Source organism: Amblyomma mixtum, chromosome 2, assembly GCF_055824585.1.
Source record: "Amblyomma mixtum isolate Tamu chromosome 2, ASM5582458v1, whole genome shotgun sequence".
Taxonomy (NCBI): Eukaryota; Metazoa; Arthropoda; class Arachnida; order Ixodida; family Ixodidae; genus Amblyomma; species Amblyomma mixtum.
The window spans coordinates 199777850-199801795 of NC_143013.1; the positions used below are offsets into that span (position 1 = coordinate 199777850).

Below are 23946 nucleotides of genomic sequence, written 5' to 3' on the forward strand. Positions count from 1 at the left end.
AAGTAGTTAGTGAACCCAGGCTCGTTCAGGAGCTCCGGGCAGAAAACAAGCCGCACTCACGCATTAAAATTTTTTTTCAAGCAACGAGGACACGGCATGCCTCGATGTATATGGCACGCTAACAAACACACACACTACAGGGCTATTAAGACAATCAAAGTGGGCGATCAAGGGGAAATAAAAAGTGCTACAGCGGATTTCAGTGGGCGTGGCTACACCGTCGCGTCGCCGTGCGCCGCAAGTGGACGACTGTCGACGGACATCGGTCGTCTACGGAGGCCAGCACACAACAGGGGCAGATAGGGCCCGGTCGCCGGGGCAGGTATCAGCAGGAAGTGAAGACCTGGCTACCAGAAGGACGGTACCAAGAGGCAGCCGGGTGGAAGAAACAGCCTGGTTAACGGGAGGCCGTCATCTGCAGACAGATGCAGGTCGGGAAGCTGCCTTGTCACACAGGCGCAGGTGTACGCCTGCAGCAGAGTGGCGTGGTGCTGCGCGGGCAGCCAGGCCCGGAACCTCGGTGCCCGGCCGGTTCTGGCTAGCTGACGTCGGAAAAGCGCCGAGCTTCAAAAGGACTTCTCACCACTCAGAAGAGGACTGCCACACCTGTCTTGACGCTGAGCTCTGACGTACTATAGTTCACGTGCACCATCTCGCCCCGCACACGGCAACACTTTGTACTTGTCCGCCCGGAGCAACGCGGTGACACAGTCCACATGAACACAACTGGCTACGTTATACCTCGAGCATTTTGAACCGCTTCTTTCCCTCCGTGCTAAAATATCTGCAAATGTTTTTCTTCGCTTTTTTAAATGACTTCCCTTTAATTCTTTGTTCAGAGCAGCACAAGCAGTTGACAACGAGTAATGAAATGGTTGGTTGGTTGGTTGGTTGGTTTATGGGGTTTAACGTCCCAAAGCGACTCAGGCTATGAGAGAAGCCGTAGAGGAGGGCTCCGTAAATTTCGACCACCAGAGGTTCTTTAACGTGCACTGACATCGCACAGTACACGGGTATCTATAATTTCTCCTCCAAAGAAATTCAACCGCCGCGGCCGGTATCGAACCCGCGTCTTTCGGGTCGGCAGCCGAGCACCGTAACCACTGAACCACCACGGCGGCTGTAATGAAATGGTATGAAGCTTTCGGGTGATCATGATCATCAAGTTATCAGCCGTATTGCACGGCTAGTGGCGCCTTTTGTGAGCCGTGAAACTCGCAAAGCTAACAAATACAGTGGGCACGATAGCGGGAGGATGAAAAGAACGGTTACACAGCACGAGCTGTGGCTGGGAACTGAAGAATTGCTTAAGCATAAGCGTTCTGTCCTGTTAACATAGCATGTAGACTCATTTGTTTTTTTTATTTTACATTCATGATCGTTATACTATTAACCGTGTCAGCTACAATCGACGGAATCTTAACCGGCGTGATTTTTGCATCGCTAATTGCCCCTTTTTAAAGTCTTTTCCTAGCTAAACCACTGCCATATTCATGCAGTAATTTCATGCATGTCGTGGAAATTGGTGGTCCGTTTTTTTATACGCTTGAGTGGAGTAATTGCCTGATTCCTTAAAATCATTAGAAATCGCATCAGCTTTAGCTACGAAGAAAAAAAAACAAGGCAGATGCAGCAATGGTGCTGGTTCATCTCGCTTCCTCCTCTGGGCAAATTGGCTCTCCTCCCATGCTAGACAAGTGGTTTACCCATAGTAAACGCGATTCCACCACCAGAACCATTGCTACGCATCCCCCTTGTTTTGGCTCTTTATAGTCGCAGACCGTGACGATTACTAATAATTTATGTTTCATCAGGCAATTACGCCAATCAAATGTCAAATTAAAAAGAGTGGACCACCGAATGCCACCCACACGCGTCAAATTGCCGAATGATTACGCCAGTGGTTTAGCAGAGAGAAGCATTTTACTAGGTGCAATTAGGAATGCAAAACACTCCCCTCGGTCAAAGATTTCGCGGATTACGCTTCAAGACGATTGCCTTCGCAATTCCCGCTTATGTTTTCCACGCTTGAGACCCACTTTGCCACTTTAAGAAACAACCGGCTGCCGGTTCTGCACAACTACAGAACTGGCGTTGTATGATGACGTCGCGTTTGTGCTCTCATCAACAAAGGTCTTTTTAGTTTCCTAATGTTACAGTCATCATAATTCCTTTCGTTACTTTCTGCACTGTCCTTAGTCCCGTTTCGAGGTTTTTTTGTGCCTTATTTTTCGGGCCTTATTAGTGCGCACTGGCCGTTGACATTGCTCCCGTGTTGTCTTAAAAACGGGCGTCGTAAATCCACCAAAATAGGGAACGCCGCCTCCAAGGTTCTCCCCGCCTCCTTCTCCTAGTGACCGCATGGAGTAAGTAAATGTATCCTGCCACCCGGTCCAACACCCCACCACCAATCAAAAATTGTTACTCTTTTTTGCCCTGATTTCTCAAAAATACTTTAAGTGATAATTATTCTCAAGCGTGCCATTGGCGACTTCGCTTTTCATACTTCCTAGAAATTAATCCCCATATACCTTACTGGGTAGTACGAAAGAACCAGGGGTTTCTCAGGTATTTCGCGCGAGAACTTGCCACTTCCACCCTGTATGTAATTTCTATTAGCACTCAGGAATTAGATAATACTTCCAGCCATTTTTTGCAAATTTACGTGGCCTCTTCTTGCCTAACACATGGCCACATGATTATTAGACTCTTCAAAGTACAAAATTTCATCTTGTTAACTTATTTTGAAAATTCTTTTCTGATTAGGTCCTTGCGGCCGTTCTATTTATCCGTTTGCAGTTGCTTGAATTGCATCGCGGACCAGTAAAAATCTTATCAGTGCTAGTATCGATCAAAATCATGGACACATGGCTCGCCACGGAAAGCATTCGCTTCCAAGTGGTGTTGGTACGCTTCTCGCAAGAGGCCATCGAAAGCCAAAACACAGGAGCAGATGGGACAGACAGACTCTCTCGTTGGATTTACAACTGATTTATTTCTACCTCATCCACGGTACAAGCATAGTAGTTCAGAATCGTGAATTGTACGTGGATGAACAAGAAATAAATCAGTTGCAAGACCGGTGACAGAGGAAGTGCGTGTCTTCCTCTTGTCCTTTGTCTTGGTTCTGGCTGTTTACAGGAATAACCAGCTCGGGCAGGAATTAACTCTTCTTGGTACGCTTCCCACTGCCTCTGAAACGTTGTACTGACTTCTACCCAACAAAAGGAACTCCTGACTAGTGCACAGGAAGTTACATTCGAAGTCGCATCTCGTGTGAACGGTGCCCCGGCATACTGACAGGTTAGCAGCGGTTGCCATTGAAATCATCAATGATAAGGCTGAGGCTACATGTTGGTGGACTCCTTTGGACGATGCAGGTGTGGTGTTAAATGCGCCTACCGAGGACATAATAATCAGAGTACAGAGTAACATGCACTGAAAGATAATGGTCCTTCCGTCATTCACATGTTACTTCAGCAAGCGTTTTAGTGGGTTCCGCGATGTTTCGTGACGTCGAAATACATGGCGCGTAATGTGAGCGATGGTAAATACCTTGTACTTAGCTTGCACAAATGTCTTTTCACTGAAAAGCATGCTGACAAAAGCACGAAAGTTATTGGTCATTGGAAAAACCACTTGACCAAACGTCATGTAGAAGTATTGCCACGGTGGGTCAGGGCCGTCGACGCCTTCGAAGCGTCAGATCGGTCGCACAGTAACGCCGCAGTTCTTATAAAAAGTCTACCTACAGTTTTGTAATTTGCGCACATATCTCGGAGACTGTTGACTTTGACTTCCTGCTCCGTTTTCTCTCATGCACGGCAAGCCAAGCGTACAGCACTGCCACACCGAAATGCAGAGCTGCCATGAGACGGTACATGTTGTCGTACGATCCCATGGTGCCTCGGAAAAAGTCTGCAAAGAAAAATCATTCAATTGCTATCAGTCCATATGTGCAAAATCTGGCAAAGCTCTAAGATATTCTCATCTCATTAAAGTGTTTCATTAGAACATGGAACACGAGTGCTGCAAGTGCAGGAATTGTTCTTTTTAAACATGAGTTCTGCAGTCAGCAGGTGCACTGAAGTAATTGAAACCGGAACAAACCGGGATTTCCTATCACTTACTGGCAACTAGAGCGTGAGCGGCGACGAGACCCAGCCATGCTTGAGGCCGAGCGCGAATTTCCACTTCGCCAAGCGGTAGAATTTGCGACCAAACCGATCACAGCCGTCAACATGTCGCTCAATTATTCTTGTCATGCCACAAGCGTGACCTTCCAAGATATCTCTCATTACTAGAGAGCTTTGTCTCGCCCATCAGAGTTACATTTTCATCTGTGCAATCGCTTCAAACGCTTGTCCGATCAGGATGCTCATTGCCTGCCAGGAGACGTCAACAAGCATGATGTTACTATGACTTTAAGTTCAAGCTCTTGCCAAACGCTTAACATATAGCCTCTGCAGCACCACGTCCTGTGACACAGAAAGGGTACTTCTTGGCGTGCAACAATTGAGCCAGAATACCTATAATATTGTTGTAATGACTGACAAAGATCACTGGCACTACCATTCGCATCGCTAGTACGGCTTCCACAGAAAACTTCTTCCCGCCAATTTCCCTACCCCTCTTCATTATCTCCAGGAGTGGCTTCCTGCCGTCGACCCAAGAGGAAAATCAGCTAGCGCTGCTCCTACAAGCCGCTGACCTGCTCAGCGCTTAGTACTGTGCTGACAACAAAGTTCTCCTGATGTCTCTCTGACTGCGGTAGCCATCTGCGGATTTTGACTAAAACCAAGCAACCACGTGCGCGACCGCATATGCATCATATCATCTAGAGTAGTGCAGCTTCAAGCTGACGGCGGTTTGTTCGTAACGTTTTATGCTCAAGATTTTATAATGAAAATGCAGTAATGAAACGACCACGATCAAGGATCTACCCTTTCTAACAGTCGGAACAAAGTCATGCAAACTTTTTTTTTATTCTATTCGAGCAGCCTTAACATAAGCGTTACAAGAGGTGTTACAAGAGAGAGAGATGGGGTGTTAAGTGGGTCTGATTGAAAAAAACACCAGTGACTGAATTTTATATCTAATTTTTATTGATGTCATGTAAAGGTATTTATGTTTTGTTATGTCTATAGATACCGAGCTCGCCCTTCTGCATTACGTTCTGTGAATAACAAAACATGAGTAACTATAATGACAGACGTTTTTGTCTGGCTGCATCTTCAAATGTTCGTGGTTTTTATAATTTTTTAATCAACATATGATTTCTTACTCGTTAAGAAGGAACGGAAAATCACTTTTCATTCGACTGAAATTTTTACGAATTTGTGCACAAAGGCACAGTCTTCCCGTCTTCTCCGCCAATTCGTGTGCAGTTGCAAAGTTGTAAAATACGCTATGTATAAAGGCAATGCTTCCGCAAGGCACCTTATTGGTCCTTTTCTTTTTATTATCTCGCCGCCAGAGAGGACAGTTAACGTTCACGCTCACATGTTTGCTCTAACTATTAGCACACGACTTTAATCAACTACCTTAACTAAAGCAACTACCTGGACCAGGCGCAGGTGGACCGAGAGCGAGAACAACGGGCCCATTGCATTAGAAACGGCATCTCTAGTGGAAGCGAAAAAAGTGCATTGCCTTTTTCACTTCCAGGCCGAATTCGACTACGGCCACCAATCTAGTGGGTCTGACACAACGTCGATCTCAAATATGCTAGCCGCGGCGGTCGCATTTCGATGGAGGCAAAATTGTTTTGCAGCGGATTTAATCTACATCCGCCATGCTGGTTTTCATACACATTAGGGGACAAACCCTTAGTAAGTCTGCCGGTAGCAACTGAACACCGTTCAGACGTCATGAATTCATATTTTTCACCAGTTTTCACCCACGAACCTCCCTTGAACATACCAACATTTCCGGACTCAAATTTTTCTCAGATGCCCCCAGTTTGCATTACAACAGATGGTATTACAAAATTAATTGACAATCTTAAAACATCGAGCGCACCTGGGCCTGATGGAATACCCGCGAAATTACTTAAAAGTACCAAGGACATTTCCAGTCAATTCCTGAAAGTAATCTTTGAACAGTCTATATCAACGGGTGAACTACCTAAAGATTGGAAAATAAGTAAAGTTGTGCCGGTGTTTAAGGCTGGTAACCGATCAGACCCATCCAATTATCGCCCCATTTCCTTGACATGCATTGCCTGCAAACTTCTCGAACACATAATATACTCGCAAGTCGCATCGCATCTCGATCATAACTCTTTCTTTTTCACTAAACAGCATGGTTTCCGCTCCGGTCTCTCCTGCGAAACTCAGCTTTTTGAATTGACTACTGATCTACACTTAAATCTGGACTCTTCATTCCAAACTGACATCATTTTTTTAGACTTTTCTAAGGCTTTCGATCGCGTACCCCACCATCGTTTCATGTCTAAACTTTCCGGTCTGTCCATTGACCCTCTAATTGTAGCATGGATACACTGTTTTCTAATAGATCGTTCTCAATACACGGTAATAGACAACCATTGTTCAAGTCCCACTGAAGTGTTGTCTGGTGTACCACAAGGGTCGGTCCTTGGCCCTCTTCTTTTTCTCATCTTCATTAATGATCTTCCCTCTGGTATTTCTTACACAATTCGCCTCTTTGCAGATGATTGCATTCTTTATCGCCGCATTGCTACTAACAGGGACCAATTATTACTCCAGAACGACTTGAACATAATTGAACGATGGTGCTCTGAGTGGCTTATGTCGCTAAACATCTCAAAATGCCAATACATGCAAGTATCTCGCAAACATTCCAGCCTCACTTACGCTTATTCATTGCTTTCAAACACATTAACAAACGTGCAATCCTACCGGTACCTCGGAGTCATCATTTCCAGCAATTTAACCTGGTCCGAACACATCTTGAAATTAGCAGCCAATTCATCCAAATCACTCGGCTTCATCAGACGATCGTTATACTTGGCTCCTCCTTCTGTCCGTAAATTGGTATATGAAACCTTCATCCGTAGTAAACTTGAATATGCATCGTCTATATGGAACCCTCATCAGGCGTACTTAATTAACACCCTAGAAGCTATTCAGAACCGCGCAGCACGTTACATAACCTCAAATTATTACAGATACTACAGCATCACCAGGATTAAATCAACACTCAACCTGCTACCACTTGAGAACCGTCGAAAAATCTCACGACTTTGCCTTTTTCATAAATTGTATTACAACTTTCCTTACATCCGTGACTCATTACTCCTACCTCCCATCCGAATATCGCGTCGCCTCTTCAATTCCCTGAGTGTTCAGCGTTTACATGGTTCTACAATAGCCTTCAATAAATCATTTCTACCTACAGCAATAGAAAATTGGAACCAGTTACCAGATCACATTGTAAACAAACGTGACGCTAGTAAATTTAGAGACACACTAATCGAACATTACAGCAAATGAAGAAAACAACCTCATGCTTTGATTTTTACCATTTATTTTTCTTGTTACTATTCCCTATTTAGCCTATCCGCCACCATGTATTGATTAGAACTGCATCTTAACATTTCAGTGTATTTCAGTTCTTTTTTGTTTTTATTTTCTTTTCTTTTTGCGTTGCATTGTGTTGTATTTTACTGTATTAACATTGTTATTCTCTTTACTTTGTATTTCAACTGTTCCCCCCCCCTTATGTAATGCCCGAAAAGGGCCTTTAAGGGTACAATAAATGATGAATGAATGAATGAATGAATGAATGAATGAATGAATGAATGAATGAATGAATGAATGAATGAATGAATGAATGAATGAATAGGATTGATCACAAGCCTGAATCATCAGTGTTCTAGACAGGCTGTACAAGTGCTCTAAAGAAACGCGCACAGAGAGGAAGTGGAAATTGTCGGCAACTTTTTAAAGTAAATTCCACAGGATTGCCTCATGGCATCTTTTCAGCGCGAATAAAAAAGTGAAGCAACCACCAAGGTGTGCATTCAATAAATCGGTCAAAAAAGGCTCTCCTGTTGATATCAAAACAAAAAGAAGAGCAACATGTCTGTGGACAAGCAACAAACAATTGCAGAATGTCGGCTGCCCTATGTTCTAGATGAGAAAACTCACGAAGCATAGGTTCCGAATGAGAAGGCCACTACAAGGCCGCAAGTATTTTTGGCAGCGCTTGTGCCTTGTTCCTACTACAACGCAGGACTCTGAAGATGTAGACAAACTTTGTAATAAGGGAGTAATTACTCACTGACATCCACCCGAGCGCAGCCATACGGCTACAAAGGAAAGCTACACAGCTTTCTCAGAAACTTCGTAGTTAAAGAAAAATTCGTCCTGGTCCGGGGTTCGAACCCGGGACCACCGCTTCACCGGAGCAGTCGCTCTAGCAATTGAGCTAACCGGGAGGGCAAGCTTATGGTAGGGAGAGAGCGAATTGATCAATAACTCGAAGTGGGAACAGGTTGGTCAAATGTTTAGGGGAATCCCCCAAGGTGGAGAAGATTTGTAATAAGGGAGTAATTACTGATAGCTGTATAGCTTTCCTTTGTAGCCGTATGGCTGCGCTCGGGTGGATGTCAGTGAGTAATTACTCCCTTATTACAAATCTACTCCACCTTGGGGGATTCCCCTAAACATTTGACCAGACAAGCTTTGCAACCAAGATGTTTCTGAGTTGTGCCCGAGTGAATATTGATTGTCCCCGAGCCATCCAAGCCTGGGCTTGAAGCTTCGCAGAGATTTGTGGGTCTTAATAGGCCCCATTTTTTCGAACCTGATGCAGTGGGCCCCCGAGCTATATTTACTCAAAGGCGTCTCAGAGCCTACTCATACTACAAAAATGGCTTGGCTTCATACCCCACACACCCAACCAGACTCTCCAGATTTGCCAGTAAGAAGAGCTTCGCCTGAAACCTCTTCGGATGTCGCCGCAGCCTCTCGCGCAGGGTTTCTTAATTGGTAGCTGCGCTTGAAATTCGTCATCTTGCCAATGATTGATCCGCTCGTTCCTGGCTTCTGAATGCTCCTTTCCAGGTTGCCCCCACGGGGGCCCATTTGGGGCCGGTTGAGTGAAAAAGTATAAATGGCACCATACGTGGCACTGCACAGCCGAAGACAAAGTTTAGAACAGGGCCAAACATGTCTCTGAGGCTGATGAAGGGTGGCCGAGCGCTTTGCGCGTTGAACAGCGAAAGCACTGACTGTGGCTGAGCATCCTGTCCAGAACGAAAAGCAGAAGTGACCGAACACGGCTGCACGCAGAAGACTCAATACTTCGAAAGTACGGCAAGCGGGCGTTCCAACTAAAAAAAAAAAGCGGCTAATCACGGAACTAAAGCGGAGAAAACGGGGTATGTTCACCAGGCAGTGAAAGCTATCGATATCAGAGTGCGGCGACCACCGTCTGCGAGCCATTGTAGCAAGCGCTACGCGTTTCCAGCAATGCAATTCGTGCTTGCACCTTATCTCGAACGCGGTGAACTCCAGTATCTTTTAAAAGCCCCTCTGGAATATAAAAGAGGGCCGTCGACGGACTACTCTGGCTAGTTGCCTTAACGGTACAGTTTCATTAGCCGGCAGCAGCTGACAAATAAAGCAGGTTTATATTTAAGATTGGTGTCTGAATACACACCAGCGATACAATAAGCTGTCTGCCCCTCCACCTCTTCTATCAAGGAATTAGACGAAGGGCTTACCTATAATCATGGGGCTGCCCAGTTGCACTGGAACGAGCAGCAATCCGACAGCAGTCATGCACAAGGGCACTTGGGCAGCACCGAAGAACTGCGTCATGAGCGAGCACCTCATCGAGCTGGCGGCGCCGATGAAGATTACTAGGAGGGCGCTCACGACCACATATGTCGCCATCCACGTCGTGTGCGGCATGAGGGCATAGCAGGGCGTCAGCAGCACGAAGCAGGTCGTCATCAGCGTCGGCCGGCTCACGACTTTCATGTCGGCGATCAGAGGCACGCCAACGTACCCGACAATTTCGGCAATGGTCGCGTAAGTGATCGCAATGTCGGCTCCCCGCCGTGGCGCTCCTTTGTCAATGGCATAGGCTTGTATGGTCTCGAGGAACACGGTGTAACAGTAGATCTCGACTGCGGCCCCCAGAACAACGACATAGAACTGAGGAGCCTTCATGATTGCGAATTTGCGCCCAAATGAAGTAAGGCCCTTGTCGACGCCGCCTTGACGATACGCAGTTGCATGTGTTTTTGCCCCGTCATCCTGAGGCGGCAGTCGCGATCTACAGGCTTGAACATTTGAGCAATTGTTTGAAAAACCTTGGCATCTCATTGGATCTCTTAGGTAAGTGTCTTCTTCACTTTGTCTAATGCGTGTCCACAGGAACAGCGCCACAGCCGTGACGTGCATGGCCAGGGCACTGTAAACGAGAAGGGCACCCCGCAGGTCGTATTCCGAGTTCAAGAAGGACAAGAGTGATGGAAAGACAAAGGCACAGAACGTGGTACCGGCGTCCCTGAGTCCGCTGGCGACGGCCAGGTACTTGTCGAAGTGTTGACCCAGAACAACCATCAGACTGACGACGACGATCCCCGCGCCCATGCCTGCATTAGAGGACAGCGCAGCACTGGTCAGTAGGCAGCGAGACCACAATTATTTGCTTTTGGGGAACACTTCTGAGGTGGTCGCAAAACCCGCGTACCCACTGGGCTGGCGAATGTCTCGTGAAATTTCTGGCAGGCAACGGAAGACTTATCAGAGGTGAAGAGAATTTTCAGTCTTTTTTGTGTGCCAGCCCCAAAAAAGGGTGAACGTGAAGTAGTGAAGTGGTTTGAAGCACGGTTGGTTCGATAAGAAAACCTTCTCAAACAGCCTGTTTTTAAATTCCTCTCAGATTTGCGCAGCAAGCTTAGTGACAAGAGCTCTACAGTGAAAGACAGCGGTTTTCAGGCAGCCGTGCACGCTCTCCTGTTGTCTGAAATTATTTTTCATAATGGGAGCACAGGCATCGGAAATTTATTTTAAAAGATGTTTACACGGCTGACAGAGTTGTCAGGTATGCAAGAATATTCAAAGGCAGCCTTTGCACCCGAGGAGTTCTAGTTAAATTATTCAGCGAATAAACTAAGCACCCAACACGAGTATACAAACATAGAGTAGTGTGCCCTGTGTTTGATATATTAATAAGAGTAACTTAGAATGGAATACGTAAATTGATGAAGTAATCAAAGCTGAGCTAGCCTACATGCCAGCTTAGTTTAGTAACAATGCCTGATATTTTCATCGAAAATCGGCGTGCCGCGCAGTGTCTGCAAAGAAACGCTCCTGCCGTCTCAATTTCTCAACAGCGTCTTCCTCCAATAATTACAAAGTTTATATGAACCTCAGTGCGAGGGACATTTCTCAAAGTTCGTACGCTGCGTACTGCTTACCCATTTACTGGCCGCATATGCTCTTTTTTATTGCCAGCGGTAGTTATATCTTTTTTCTGACGGGTTGTAGCTATCTGGTGCATTACTAAACTAAACCAAATCAATTCCTGGCACAACCTTCTGCTTGAGGACACCTAGATAAATAAAGTTCATATTGGAGCATAAACATTGTGTTCCCGACTTTATTTTTACAAAGACACTATTTTCGCAGTTGTGGGGCTTCTGTATATCTACGATATCTACGAGAACCAAACGACGCCAGTTAACATTTGTACCATCGGTAACACAAGTAACCGACCCCCTCTTCCAAGTTATGAACACCACCACTCTGTTAGCAGTGCGCCGTTGTCGGCAGCAGAAGTGCATCGTCATACGGCGTTCTTGAATAGTGCGGAACGGTGTGCAATTTCAAGGGAGTGGGGGGGATGTCGGCGTCAGATACTTGTGTCGCCTATGGTATCTTTGAACTCATTTCCTTTGGGCACTAGATTTATAATTCAAAACCAACTGTAATTCGAACTATATCTTTGTGTCACAATGTGTCCCTGAAAGCAACAATCATCAAGTAAAGAATCACCTTCTCACCATGAAAGGCGCCAAGCGTAAGGCTCATCCAACCAATGTTGGGACAAAAAGCAGCGCCTATGAGCGGAACCCACAGCAAGAGGCTCCCCAGAAATGTGATGTATGGCAACTTGAGGTAGCGCTGCAATATGAAGACAACTGGACCTACGAGGCAAGAATTCACATTGTTTTAGAACAGGAGGCCTTGACTCTATTCAGGTATAAGAGCAATGTGGACGCTACTGCAATAACAGAACCAGCTTCTTATCAAAAAGTTGAAGTCAGGAGGCCTTCCAAAGTGAGGATAGACGATAACAATGCTGACCTTTTAAAGAGAATCTAAATACTCGTACGCACGGCCATAACGATGAGACATGAAGCAGCATTCCTTGCTCTTCAGGTAGGCCGTCCCGGTGCCCCGATAGAGATTTCATTCCTGGGGCAGAAAAAGTTGTCTTGGGTGGCCACAACAGCATGCCCATAATTATGTCTGACGCGCGCATGAGTCTTAGCTTTCCCAGTTAGGTGATCCCGACTCAGCCACTTGACACGGCGGTCATGTAGAACGTAGTAGTAACGGCTGCCCCTCTCGCTAGATGAAATTCCTTGCTCTCCGCAGCCGCTTTCAACACTGCTTTAATTTCGAATTTATTGACGAGTCTCTGAAGTGTTTTTTTTAGCGTCGTGCCTCGGCGCCCAGAGCGTCGCCTTCCTTTCCTCCATCTCGCATCTTTTTTTTTTTTTTTGCAGGAGAACGGAAGCTACGAGTACGAGGCGACGGCTTCTATACTTGTCTCGGGCACGGAGCTTTCAGTTTACTGCGAACTACTTCTTGTGGCGGAGGTGTGATATTTTTATTGAAACAGCCTTTAGGTCAGGCATTTTGCAGGCATCGGGCAGAGGTGATGAGGCGCGTTGCAGGGTCAGGTCCCGGGAGGCGGGCCACATTTGCCACAGTGGGGAAGTGGCAGAAGGATAGGCGAGGTATTGGAAGGCTGTGTTGCATTGTATAGGGCAGTAATCTATATGTGTATGGATGGACAGTTGGAGCATAGGGGCATGGGAGTGACAATGTTTGCCTGGTGTATGAATGTGATTTAATTGTATTCGACGGAGGGTGCGAGCTTCACGAATCGACAAGGTTCGTTGTTGCGCGGTCAAATCAGTGAAGTGCAATTTTTGGCGCGAGTAGCATTTGTGGGCAGTGCGTTTCTAACCCCTGACTGCGTCCACAATCGGTAAGCTCGTTCATGAGGTCTAGGGCGCCCGGTGAATAGTATGGCAGGCAAACTGATGAGCCAGCTTATTTCCGTGAACGCCGGCTTGACCTAAGGCCGTGAGCGAGGCCTCTAAGGCCGATCGTGTAGGCGAAGGATGGGCGCTGGCGAGAAAAGTATGTACAGCTTGCTGCCTGCTAGTGCGAAGCCTTAAATCAGGGTGGCGAAGTGTTTGATGGCAATGGCGATTCTGGGGACGCCTAGACCTTGGTTTTTTAGCTGAGAAGCGTTGATGGATTGGTTCAAATGGTGCATGATATACGAAGACAGCTAAGTTCAACCCCACATGACCGAAAAATAAAGGCAGCACTCAAGGTCTTGAAGAGGCCTTGCGAGAAGAGCACACGGTCGTTCTATAGAACTGTGCAGTTCGGCTAGCTTTACTCGTCGCTGTTTCCGTTTCTTTGCTGTAGGCGTGTGTTTTGCTTACTTCCCATGTAGGTCATGGCGTTGAAAACGCTCTCTGGCCAGGCGGCGTACGAGTGGTCCGCTCCGAAAGTGTCCATCATAGCGACGAAGAAGAAGCCAGAGTTGATCTGCGTGGCCAATGTGAAGAAGGAGGCAACCGCTGCGGCCACAGCGATGTCCCAGCTTTTGTCCAAGTCTCTCCGCCGTCCATGCTGGGAGCGGCCTCCCACAGCCGAGAGATTTCTTTCTATGTTAGCCGAGGAGACGCTGAAGACACCGTTCCGCGAGCTGCGTGGCAAGAGCAGTCCTTAGTGTGCGCATAGGTAACGTAAATCTACATTTTTAAATACGAAAGTGCATGCTCTGTGGCTGCCACTTTTTCTTTTTCACCGAAATGGAGGCTAAAATTTGCGCGGACATATTGACACGCATTTATTTTTTTCCCCATCGAGAACTTCACTCCCTTGCAAGCTTATATTAAAGCCTTGTTATGCATTTATTTTTTGTTTTTCATGTTTTCCATGTACATACACCGCCCGAAGAATGGCATCGCTGTCTGTAGCAAAACCTATAATTGTTATATAGGTACTGCAGTTCAGCATGAAAGTGTGAGATATATTGGTAGAAATAATACAACAATCACAACTATTTCCCAAAGATATCAGCAGATATAAATGCTTTAAAAGGAAAGTTCAAAACAACACATGTACTGAAGAGTCGGTATAAACACTAAAGATTTCTCAACATGTAGATAAAGATCCCGAAAACAATATTGCACGTTACTTAAACAAAAACTGTGCGAAAGCAATGTCAAAACAGAATGGCGATGCAGAGGAAATCTCATTGGAGAAATTGATCTAGAGATGGACGGTTTTCGAGACGAGAAATTAGTCATACAAAGTACTAGAGCAAGTGTTATCGTTCCCATTTTTTTTCTCGCTGTAGCTCGATGGCAAAACACGGTTGCGGGTTAGAAGACGACCAAGCTTACAGCGGCGCACGAAGGAGCGCTAACACAATTCTCGTTGACCATTAAAGCAATTCACATCGCATCGTGTGTGCTCTTCTTCGAATTGCAACCGCGTCACAATACAAACACAAAGGAAACAAGGTTACCACTGCCGACAGAGGCGATGAGGCTTTGATACAGGCAATACTACCCTGCAAAATATTAATGGCCGGCCTTCGGTTGAATGTCCGCAAAAAAACTTAGGAAGCAGTAAAATCTGAAGGCAGAAATGCACTGTTTTTACCTTCAGATAGTAGCATTTGCTCAACTCTCCGTTTTAAGCAGTCCAAAATACACTTTAAATAAGAAATAAACATGAAAATAGTGTTTAGCCAGAAACTTCCATTTCAGACCTCCATGGACGACTTATCTCTATAATAAATAGGCTAAGGTACTCTCTTCTGTCTAGCATGAAACATAAACTTGACCTGATTCACTCTGACAACCGTATTTTGAACGAACAAACGTAGCGGTTGAACAGGACACAGAAAGATGAGGACAGGACGGGGCTACAATGTAGCCCCGTCCTGTCCTCATCTTTCTGTGTCCTGTTTAAACGCTACGTTTGTTCGTTCAGATTATGTATGACCAACTGGCCCTACAGTGTACTCTGTTAAACTGTATTTTGATTAGTGGAGTCCTTGGGCCGGACATCATTCAATGTTATTATTTGACATTCTCTCTCTGCAGGCGCGCGAAACTTTGAATTTTTATTTAACAAATCTATCATGACAGCGTTCCATGACAGACACAACTCTCACTCTCACCTACTGACTCCCACTCAGTGACTGTTTTCGCTTCCATCGCACAGCGGACTGACTTCCCGCGTGCTTACTGGCACAAGCTGCTACCTCGGTTTCTATAAACAACACTCGTGTGCCTTGTACTAAGCCCGGAAATAGAGCACATGGCTGATCGCTGGCGCCTGGCATTCCTAATGTATGCGTGTAGGCTTGCGGACAACGTGCGAGACCCACGCGATATGCTGCTTTGTGTTCGTCCCGAGGCAGGAAGTGCTACGGACGTATATGCGTAGCAAGGAATATTGCAGTGAGAAAGAGCCTGTTGTCAATTTTGAAATGGCGAGCCTTTGATGCCCCGACAACGTCGGTCGTACTGATCATGATGGGTCAGAGAAGCCCTTCACTGTCTCTTGCAAAACGTTGGACATCCGCTGGTGTTATAGTATCCCCAGGACACCAATAAGAAGCAAAACTCCTTGGCTTTTATAGTTCTGACAAAGGGTGCCCTTGCACACAGCATTGATGAGCTTACTAAGCGCCTATTACCCACGGAATGCGTACTGGCTTGACAGTTTAACGCAGAATTCTTTTTCAACGAGAGTCGAACCCTGTGGGCTAGGAGCGGGCGTGAACTCTGTTTCGCAAATTGTCGATAAATGTCATCGCTTCATTGCAGAGACTTCGATACCAGAAAGAGCAATAAATTTAACACAAGCATTTCATAATGGCTCAATGCGTGCCATAAGAAGTATGCAGCTTTGTGGATGCATTACTCTCACTACGCGTCCAGGTCAGGAAACCGTTCAATTATGTCCAAGCATAAAACGCAGTGTTCTAACACTGAGTTTAAAAAAAATTGGGAGGGAAAGCTTTTTAATACAGCGCTGCTAAGAAAGTCCTTTGGCTCAGGCTGCCAAAATTGACAGTCAGAGAAGAAATAATCGAGCTTGGCTTTAACGCTCATGAAATTAGTGCTCCTAAATGGAAACTTGAGGGCCTCTTTTTATTAAACAAGCCACGCTGCCGGCACAGCCATATTTATCACAACACTTTTCGGCTGCACAGTTCGTGGAGGGCGCCTTAATTCTCATTTTTAAGAGGCAGTATTATAACAGGTGCCCCAATTTACTAAGCCGGTAACTTTTCCCATCCCGCCAAAGGTGGACGTGCAGGAGAGTAATTGGACTGGAGAGAGGGTGAATACATAAGTACGGAATGCGCGGATAAAATCAAGGTGGAAATCCGCACAGTTCCGTTCAATACCTGGAAGCCGTGGATCAGCTAAATTTTTTCGCTGCTCGGCAGTATGCGCTGACATTAACGGGTGTACCGTACAGATCTCGCAACAAAGGTCAGAGAAAACCGCTATTCATTCCGTGTTTGCGTTGCATACTTTAAGTAAACAACTCTTTCCAGGCTTCCGCGCTCCAAATTAGTTTGTGCGAACCTCTGCTTCTACTTTCATATTTCTAACGAACTCAAGAACAACTTCGCAGCGTGCATCAAGTTGTCCGGTTTGTTTAAAATCTTGGAAATTGTATAGAACGGCTTCGATGCTAGATGCCACTCGACACAGTGCACGTTTCGTGCGCGAGAATTTCGAAATGCCACGAGTTTTCTTCTCCCTAGGGAAGCCTGCTGCATAACTTTATTTTGAAAGCTCAGCTACACAGCGCATTCAAGAGTACATTGATTATACTACAAGTTAAAGGTGTGGCCTGAAGACTTTTGACGGGGTGTGTATGTGCGCGGTAGGCGGCCAAAACTCTGCGACGACGGCTGCTGGGGCCTCCAGTGGCGTCCAAGCTTCCGATGTCAATGCAACTAGAAGGCTGGAAATAACCACAACACACCGAGAAGAAAGTTTCCCAGGCGTGGTGACTGATTGTCATGAACCGTGAGTGTGGACTAAGTTGCATTGTTTCCTGCTCTTTCTGGAAGTTGAGTAGTGAAAATGGTGAAACTTGTCTTGGAAAGGGAACCCAAGATGGTCTGCTCCAAGACAGTACACGAGTGCGTGCAATCGGCGTGACTCTCGAGGTGTTCAAGTGTTTCGTGCGAATACACGAAATTGTGATTGTTGATATATGACCACAAGAACTGTAGCTTTCCAGGAATGAACGCACTTGTTGCTTCTTTCGAACCTCTGTGTTTTTCCTATGCGTGAAAACTCTACAAAACCACACCACAACAGCGCGAAGAAAAGCTACAGCTTCCATTACACTGTTAATAAATGCAGGTGTGGTTCAGACAGCTGACTGCAAAAGCTCGCTGCAAGCGCTGCGTCGAAACGGATGCTAATTTAAACGCAATATCCTTAAATGTCTCAGGAGAAAAAAACACGGCACAGCCCAGGGTCATCCGACGTAGTTTCTTATAAAACTCTCTGATTGGTCGGCGGATGATTGGTCATGGGGGTGTGACTACATGAGACCACGTACTAAGGGCGTGATCGCAGGTACTTCAGTGTTCACAGGGCTCGGCGGCAGTTGCAGCGGCGTTTTGTTGTGTGCAGACATGCCCACGCATCTCCGCGTATCAGGATGGAACGGAGCCAGAAGCAAAGGCGCGTGCGTCTACCGCTGTGCGCTAACGTTTATACAAGTGTATCTATAAACGTTGCTGTGCGCAGTCACCGGAAGCGGGATGGGCGAGTACGGAAGTATGTCGCTGAAATGGAGCACCGGCTCCTGAACAGGCTCAGATTATGCGGCGAGCAGGCCAAACGGACTCCAGATTTTAATGCTATCGCATTGCCTACATGTAAGGAAAATAACTGTGCCTTAAATCTGTTTCTTCATCGCAGTCGGGTAGGTTTCAAGAGCAAGAAGGATTCCAGAATAGCAACACTTACAGAACATCGCCAGCTTCCATGGCAGGACTTAGCAGCTGCGCTGTGCACGGCGAAAAACAGCGTGAGCATCGTAGTCAAACTCGGCCGAATTGAATGCTTCCACACGGACATCGCAGCTGCGGCTGGTTTTTGTTGTTGTGTTAATTAGTGCGACGTCACAATGATCCGAACGCTCGCCGTTCTTGTTGCACTAGCTCTGCGCGGTGACTGCCTGCCCAAGGTTGCTCTGCTGCGTAGCATGTCACATTATTTTTTTTCTCTGATGTTTTGTTTATACTCGGTCACCTGCCCGCCCAGGCATGAAACGCAGTTGGCTTGGAACGTGCGTGCTCATTTCATCTCTCACTTTTGCTGTAAAGTAAAAGCACTTAGCCCAGTTCCTTTATTGATTGATGCTGCAATCCAAGAAATCGATTCGGGCTGGGTGGGACTGAAAAAAAGAGATTCTAGTGTAGCCGTCATGTTTTTTAAATAAGAAAAGAAACCGAAAGAGTTGGAAACACGTCATCCACATTATCACGTGCATCTGTTTTTCTACCATACCCAGCAATTCTGGACAAAAGCGTTTTTGAGCGGGAAACCAATTATGAACGCAATTTCTTCATATCATATCAGATTTCACTAAAACAATCATTATATCCGCCGATCACCCAACGGCAGTCTTGAATTTATCTTTCTATTAGCGCATTTGCTATCGTCAAAAGCGTTCCCCATTAGTTTTTATAGCAGTCTTAACTGTGCGTTCCGATCAATGTGAATAGTTTAAAAGAGATTACTACATATAACAATGGACGATTACCACCAATTTTTTCATAAGAGTACCTTACAATTTTTCATACTCAAAACGTTGGTCGCAGAATGTTGGACATGCTAATTTTCGGTTCTATTTATACGATCACAAGATCTTAGCAGTACTCCACTATTTCCAGTATCACCTTAGAAACTTATTCTCACGGATAATAAATCCCACTATATAGTTCCAATTTGCGAATCCCATCTGAAATCCTCGTGAAATCAGAAGCGAATCGCTTCGCTTCTGATTTCTGAGGCGGTGTCTTATTGTTTGAGGCGAGAAGAGGGTGTCTTTTAATAACGAGGTTTTGTGCGCACTGTGTAGTAAATATGAAAAAACGTTTCAGCATACTTCTGCTAGAACGGAGCAGCATCCAGATACCGATGTAGGCAAAACCAGAATCACTGAAGTGTGAAATTTCAGCGATTACGGAGGTATAGTAAGCGTTTTCGCGTTAAATATCTATAGATAACAAAAAAAAACACTGCGGGATTGGTGGCTTCAATGAATGACATTCACCTTAAATATATATATATTTAGGAATCATAAATGGTTCTGCCTTTAAATCATTGATTTAGTTCATGAGATTTAATGTCCAAAACCGATTCAGGGCATTAGTGACGCTGTAGCGGAGGGCTCTGGGAAGTCTCGACCGTCCGGGGTTCATTACAGTCATTACAGTACACGGGCCTCCAGCATTTCACCTCCATCGAAATGCGACGGCCGCATCTGCGCGGGATTGAACCCAGGTGTTTCTAGTTTCTAGCCGAGCACTGTAACGCAACGACCCCGGCTCCTTTTAACTAATCGTAGCATGTATTTAAAGAAGGGTAAATTTGAAGATAACGATTTCTGAGTCTGAGAGATATGCCAAAAAAAAGGCAGAAAAAATACGGAACGAGGTGGCATCCGATAGCAACTTATTTAAAGGAGTGGTTTTTAGCGTTCATTGGTCCAAGCCACAACAAAATTGAAGAAAAGTATTGGAAGCCCGACATAACAGACACACGAGACACACTTTTATACAGATTAACTTTATTTTGTTTGTTCGCACTTCCAATCGCATGAATTCCATTTCGCGCAGCTGTTCATTCATTTTAACAGTTCTACCATAAGTCTCCGCATCTGACGGTGCCGTTGCTGCACTATTAGTCAAGGGATGCATGCTCGCCATTCAGCAGAACTAATCGACGGCGCAGCTGTCTGTCGCGGTATCCTCGTTCCAGTTATACTTCCGCGGTAGCTAAAAAAAATAAAAAGTTACGACTAGGCTTCGCGAGAGCGCACCTCTCGGCACGTGTCGGTAGAGGCTCGCTTCCGCTCTAGTTTTCAGCCACGTGGTCACTGATTGTTGCTACTCTACACTCAACCAATCGAGAGAACAACAGATTGGGGTAGCTGCACCTGTCACAGATCGCAGAGAACATTCATATTGTACACTGGTGCCCCGCACAACTGCAAGCAGGCATTTCTCTCCTCAAAAGCAGCCCCTTTGCCTCTCTACGTTTTACACATATGATCACTTCTTCCTATCTCCAGAAGCAAGGTCTCAGCGTTTCACTGGAAAAGTGCGCGCTAGTGGCATTGAAACGTTTGTCAGTGGCACTCTTTCTGGATGTGAAAGGTGCCTACGACAACGTGACCCATGAGGTCATCCTTGATGCGCTGGAAACTGTGGGCATTGGTGGTCGGATGTTTGCGTGAATAGAGAGCTATCTGTCCAAAAGATCATTTTTTATCCAGTGTGAAGATGGCCCGACGCCTGCGCATTGCACCTACCGTGGCGTGCCCCAGGGCGGTGTCCTTAGCCCTACATTGTTTAATCTGACTCTCATCGCCCTCCCTGAGAACCTCCCCAACACCGTCCAGATGTGTATGTACGCCGATGACATCTGCATTTGGGCCTCCTTTGTGACGCGTCTCCAGGTGCGTGCAAGACTTCAGCGGGCAGCATCGATCACTTCTTCCTGTCTCCAGAAGCAAGGTCTCAGCGTTTCACCGGAAAAGTGCGCGCTAGTGGCATTTACACGTAAATGTATGACTCCATATCCGGTACGAATCGACGGTCACATCATTTCTTACTGCAAATCTCATCGCTTCCTAGGGATCCTGATCGACCGCAATTTATCATGGAATCCGCACTGCACTCTACTGAAAAAAAAAAAACAGCTAACATTTATCGCTCATTTACTCTGACTTCTGGGTGGAAAATCGTGGGGCTCGTCGGTCCAGTCAATTCTCGAGTTGTACAAAGCTCTATTTGTGGGATGCTTGCGGTACAGTACACCTGTACTCTCAAACACGTGCGAAACTAACATGCATGCCCTCCAGACAGTGCAGGGTAAGGCCCTTCGCACATGCCTAGGTCTCCCTCGGAGCGCATCAACACTGGGTAGCATTGCACACGCCAATGACCACCCGATCTCTACTTATATTGTCCTAGACTGCTTGCGAATGCACATACGTCTTATTTCAAGGATTCTACAGCATCGCCTTGCGCCTCAGCCACTGCAGAGACCACATTATGCATTTGCAAAAGTGATAAAAACGCAACACTTGTCAATCCCACAACAGTTCACCCCGGCAGCACTACCTCCCTCTCCTCTGTGGTGTATGCGGCTCCCATGTGTGCACCTTGCTATTCCGGGGATAGCCAAGAAATCAAATTTATCAACGCCAGCCATTAAGCAACTGACACTGTCCATGCTCCACTTCGAATATTGGGACCATACTCACGTCTATACGGATGGATCAGTAACCTCTACTAATTCTGCTTGCGCTATGGTCGTTCCTGCGCGACAGACTCAAATTCACCAACCAATTTCGCATCGGACTACCTCTACTGGAGCAGAATTGGCCGCACTTCTTGCGGCGGTACAGTATATCTCACAACAATCACCTCAAAAATTGGGCTGCTTTCTGTGATTCAAAAGCTTCCCTACAATGTCTTCAATCTGCCTTGAGACATAGCGACCATGAGCAACTTGTAGCAGAGATACGATATCTGCACCACCAGGCAATCGAACAAGATCATGAAATCATCTTCCAGTGGGTACCAGGCCATAGCGGCATTGTTGGTAACGCCTTAGCTGACGATGCTGCTCGATCGGCTCACGATACAACCAACACTGTCCGCATACCGCTAACAAGAGCTGCTGACGCAGCAAGGCACCTTCATCTGCTCGCCCGAAACCTGACTGTAACGTCGTGGTCTGCCCCTGGAGGTTGGACACCCCGCTCGCACCACTTCAACCTCTTGCTTCAATATCATATACCATTCGGCCTCCCCCGCGGTGATACTACGCCGTTGTGCCGCCTGTGGCCGGGAGTGGCGTTCACAAACGCCTATTTCCATCTCATCGCAATGGCAAACTCTCCAACGTGTGACCAGTGCGGTTATGATGAAACGATCGGACACCTCCTCTGTGACTGCCCTCGTTTTGAGCGAGAGCGCAGTTCCCTAATTGCTACTCTGTACCGCTTGGACACGCGTCCTTTAACAGAGTCCAACGTTCTGGGCCCTTGGACACAACCTTCCTCACAAAGGAAAGCGGTGGAAGCGCTCTTTAGATTCTTAAGGGACTCGGGGTTGTATTCCTTCTATAATCTTCAAGTTTTCAGTGCGCGCCCTCTGTCCCCATGACATACTGGTCGCTGGAAACTTAGAAAACTCATTTCATTGGTGCTCTTTTTGCTTTTTTCCCCTTCGTTCCCCTCCCCAAGTGTAGGGTAGCCAACTGGGCATCTCCTCGTTAACCTCCCTGCCTTTCCGTCCTTTATTCTCTCTCTCTCTCTACACATATGAAATATGAGAGAAGCCAACAGCCACAGAAACCAAGGGGCACAGGGGATTATTTTTTTAAATTTGTTTACTTATTTTGTGGTGTTGATCAATTTTTAATACTACTAAATATGTTATCGCTTAAAGCTAATTGATTAGAAAAGCAGAAGAAAAAACAACCACATGCCGCCGGTGGGATCCGAACCCACGACCTCCGAATTACGCGTCCGGTGCTCTACCGCTGAGCTACGGCGACGGCTGCCTCATTTTCTGCTTTCGGGAGTATTTATGTTTACAAATAACCTAACCTTGAGAGTGTTCATCAGCGCCACCCACGTTCTTAAGCGGCGGACGTAGCACGTCCTGAGTTACCGCTGATGTGACGTAGAACGTCATCGAACGGCGAGGGTGGAAGCTGTGTGAGAAGCCTCTTATGCTTCCTAAGGCATCAAGGCTAATTGAATTAGCTTTAAGCGATAACATATTCAGTAATATTAAAAATTGATCAACCCCACAAAATAAGTAAACAAATTTCAGCCGCCGCGGTGGCTCAGCGGTTATGGTGCTCGGCTGCTGTCCCGAAAGTCGCGGGTTCGATCCCGGCCGCGGCGGCTAGAATTTCTTTGGAGGAGAAATTCTAAAGGCTCGTGTACTGTGCGATGTCAGTGCACGTTAAAGAACCCCAGGTGGTCGAAATTTCCGGAGCCCTACACTACGGCGTCTCTCATAGCCTTAGTCGCTTTGGGACGTTAAACCCCATAAACCAACCAAACCAAGTAAACAAATTTAAAAAAAAAATCCCTTGTGCCCCTTGGTTTCTGTGGCTGCTGGCTTCTCTCATATTTATAACGAGCCCCTCATTCCCCTTTCCTTGTCTGCTTAATTGCTTAACGTGGGCCTCGGTTCTCGCAGCCTTGATGCCTTAGGAAGCATAAGAGGGTTCCCACACAGCTTCCACCCTCGCCGTTCGGTGACGTTCTACGTCACATCAGCGGTAGCTCAAAACGTGCTACGTCCGCCGCTTAAGAACGTGGGTGGCGCTGATGAACACTGTCAAGGTTAGGTTATTTGTAAACATAAATACTCCCGAAAGCAGAA

General features: G+C 46.3%; 1 protein-coding gene across 1 annotated transcript; it reads right to left on the reverse strand.

Moving 5' to 3' along the window:
- Positions 1-1524: 1524 nt before the first annotated feature.
- On the reverse strand, positions 1525-18359 carry LOC149362186 (monocarboxylate transporter 10-like). Its single transcript, XM_089569650.1, has 5 exons — positions 18275-18359; positions 13691-13956; positions 12005-12148; positions 9713-10591; positions 1525-3918 (listed from the first exon to the last, which is right to left on the reverse strand). Exons 1-5 carry the CDS (start codon positions 18292-18294, stop codon positions 3749-3751), a joined length of 1479 nt encoding a protein of 492 aa, XP_089425776.1. The 5' UTR covers positions 18295-18359; the 3' UTR covers positions 1525-3748.
- Positions 18360-23946: the final 5587 nt, after the last annotated feature.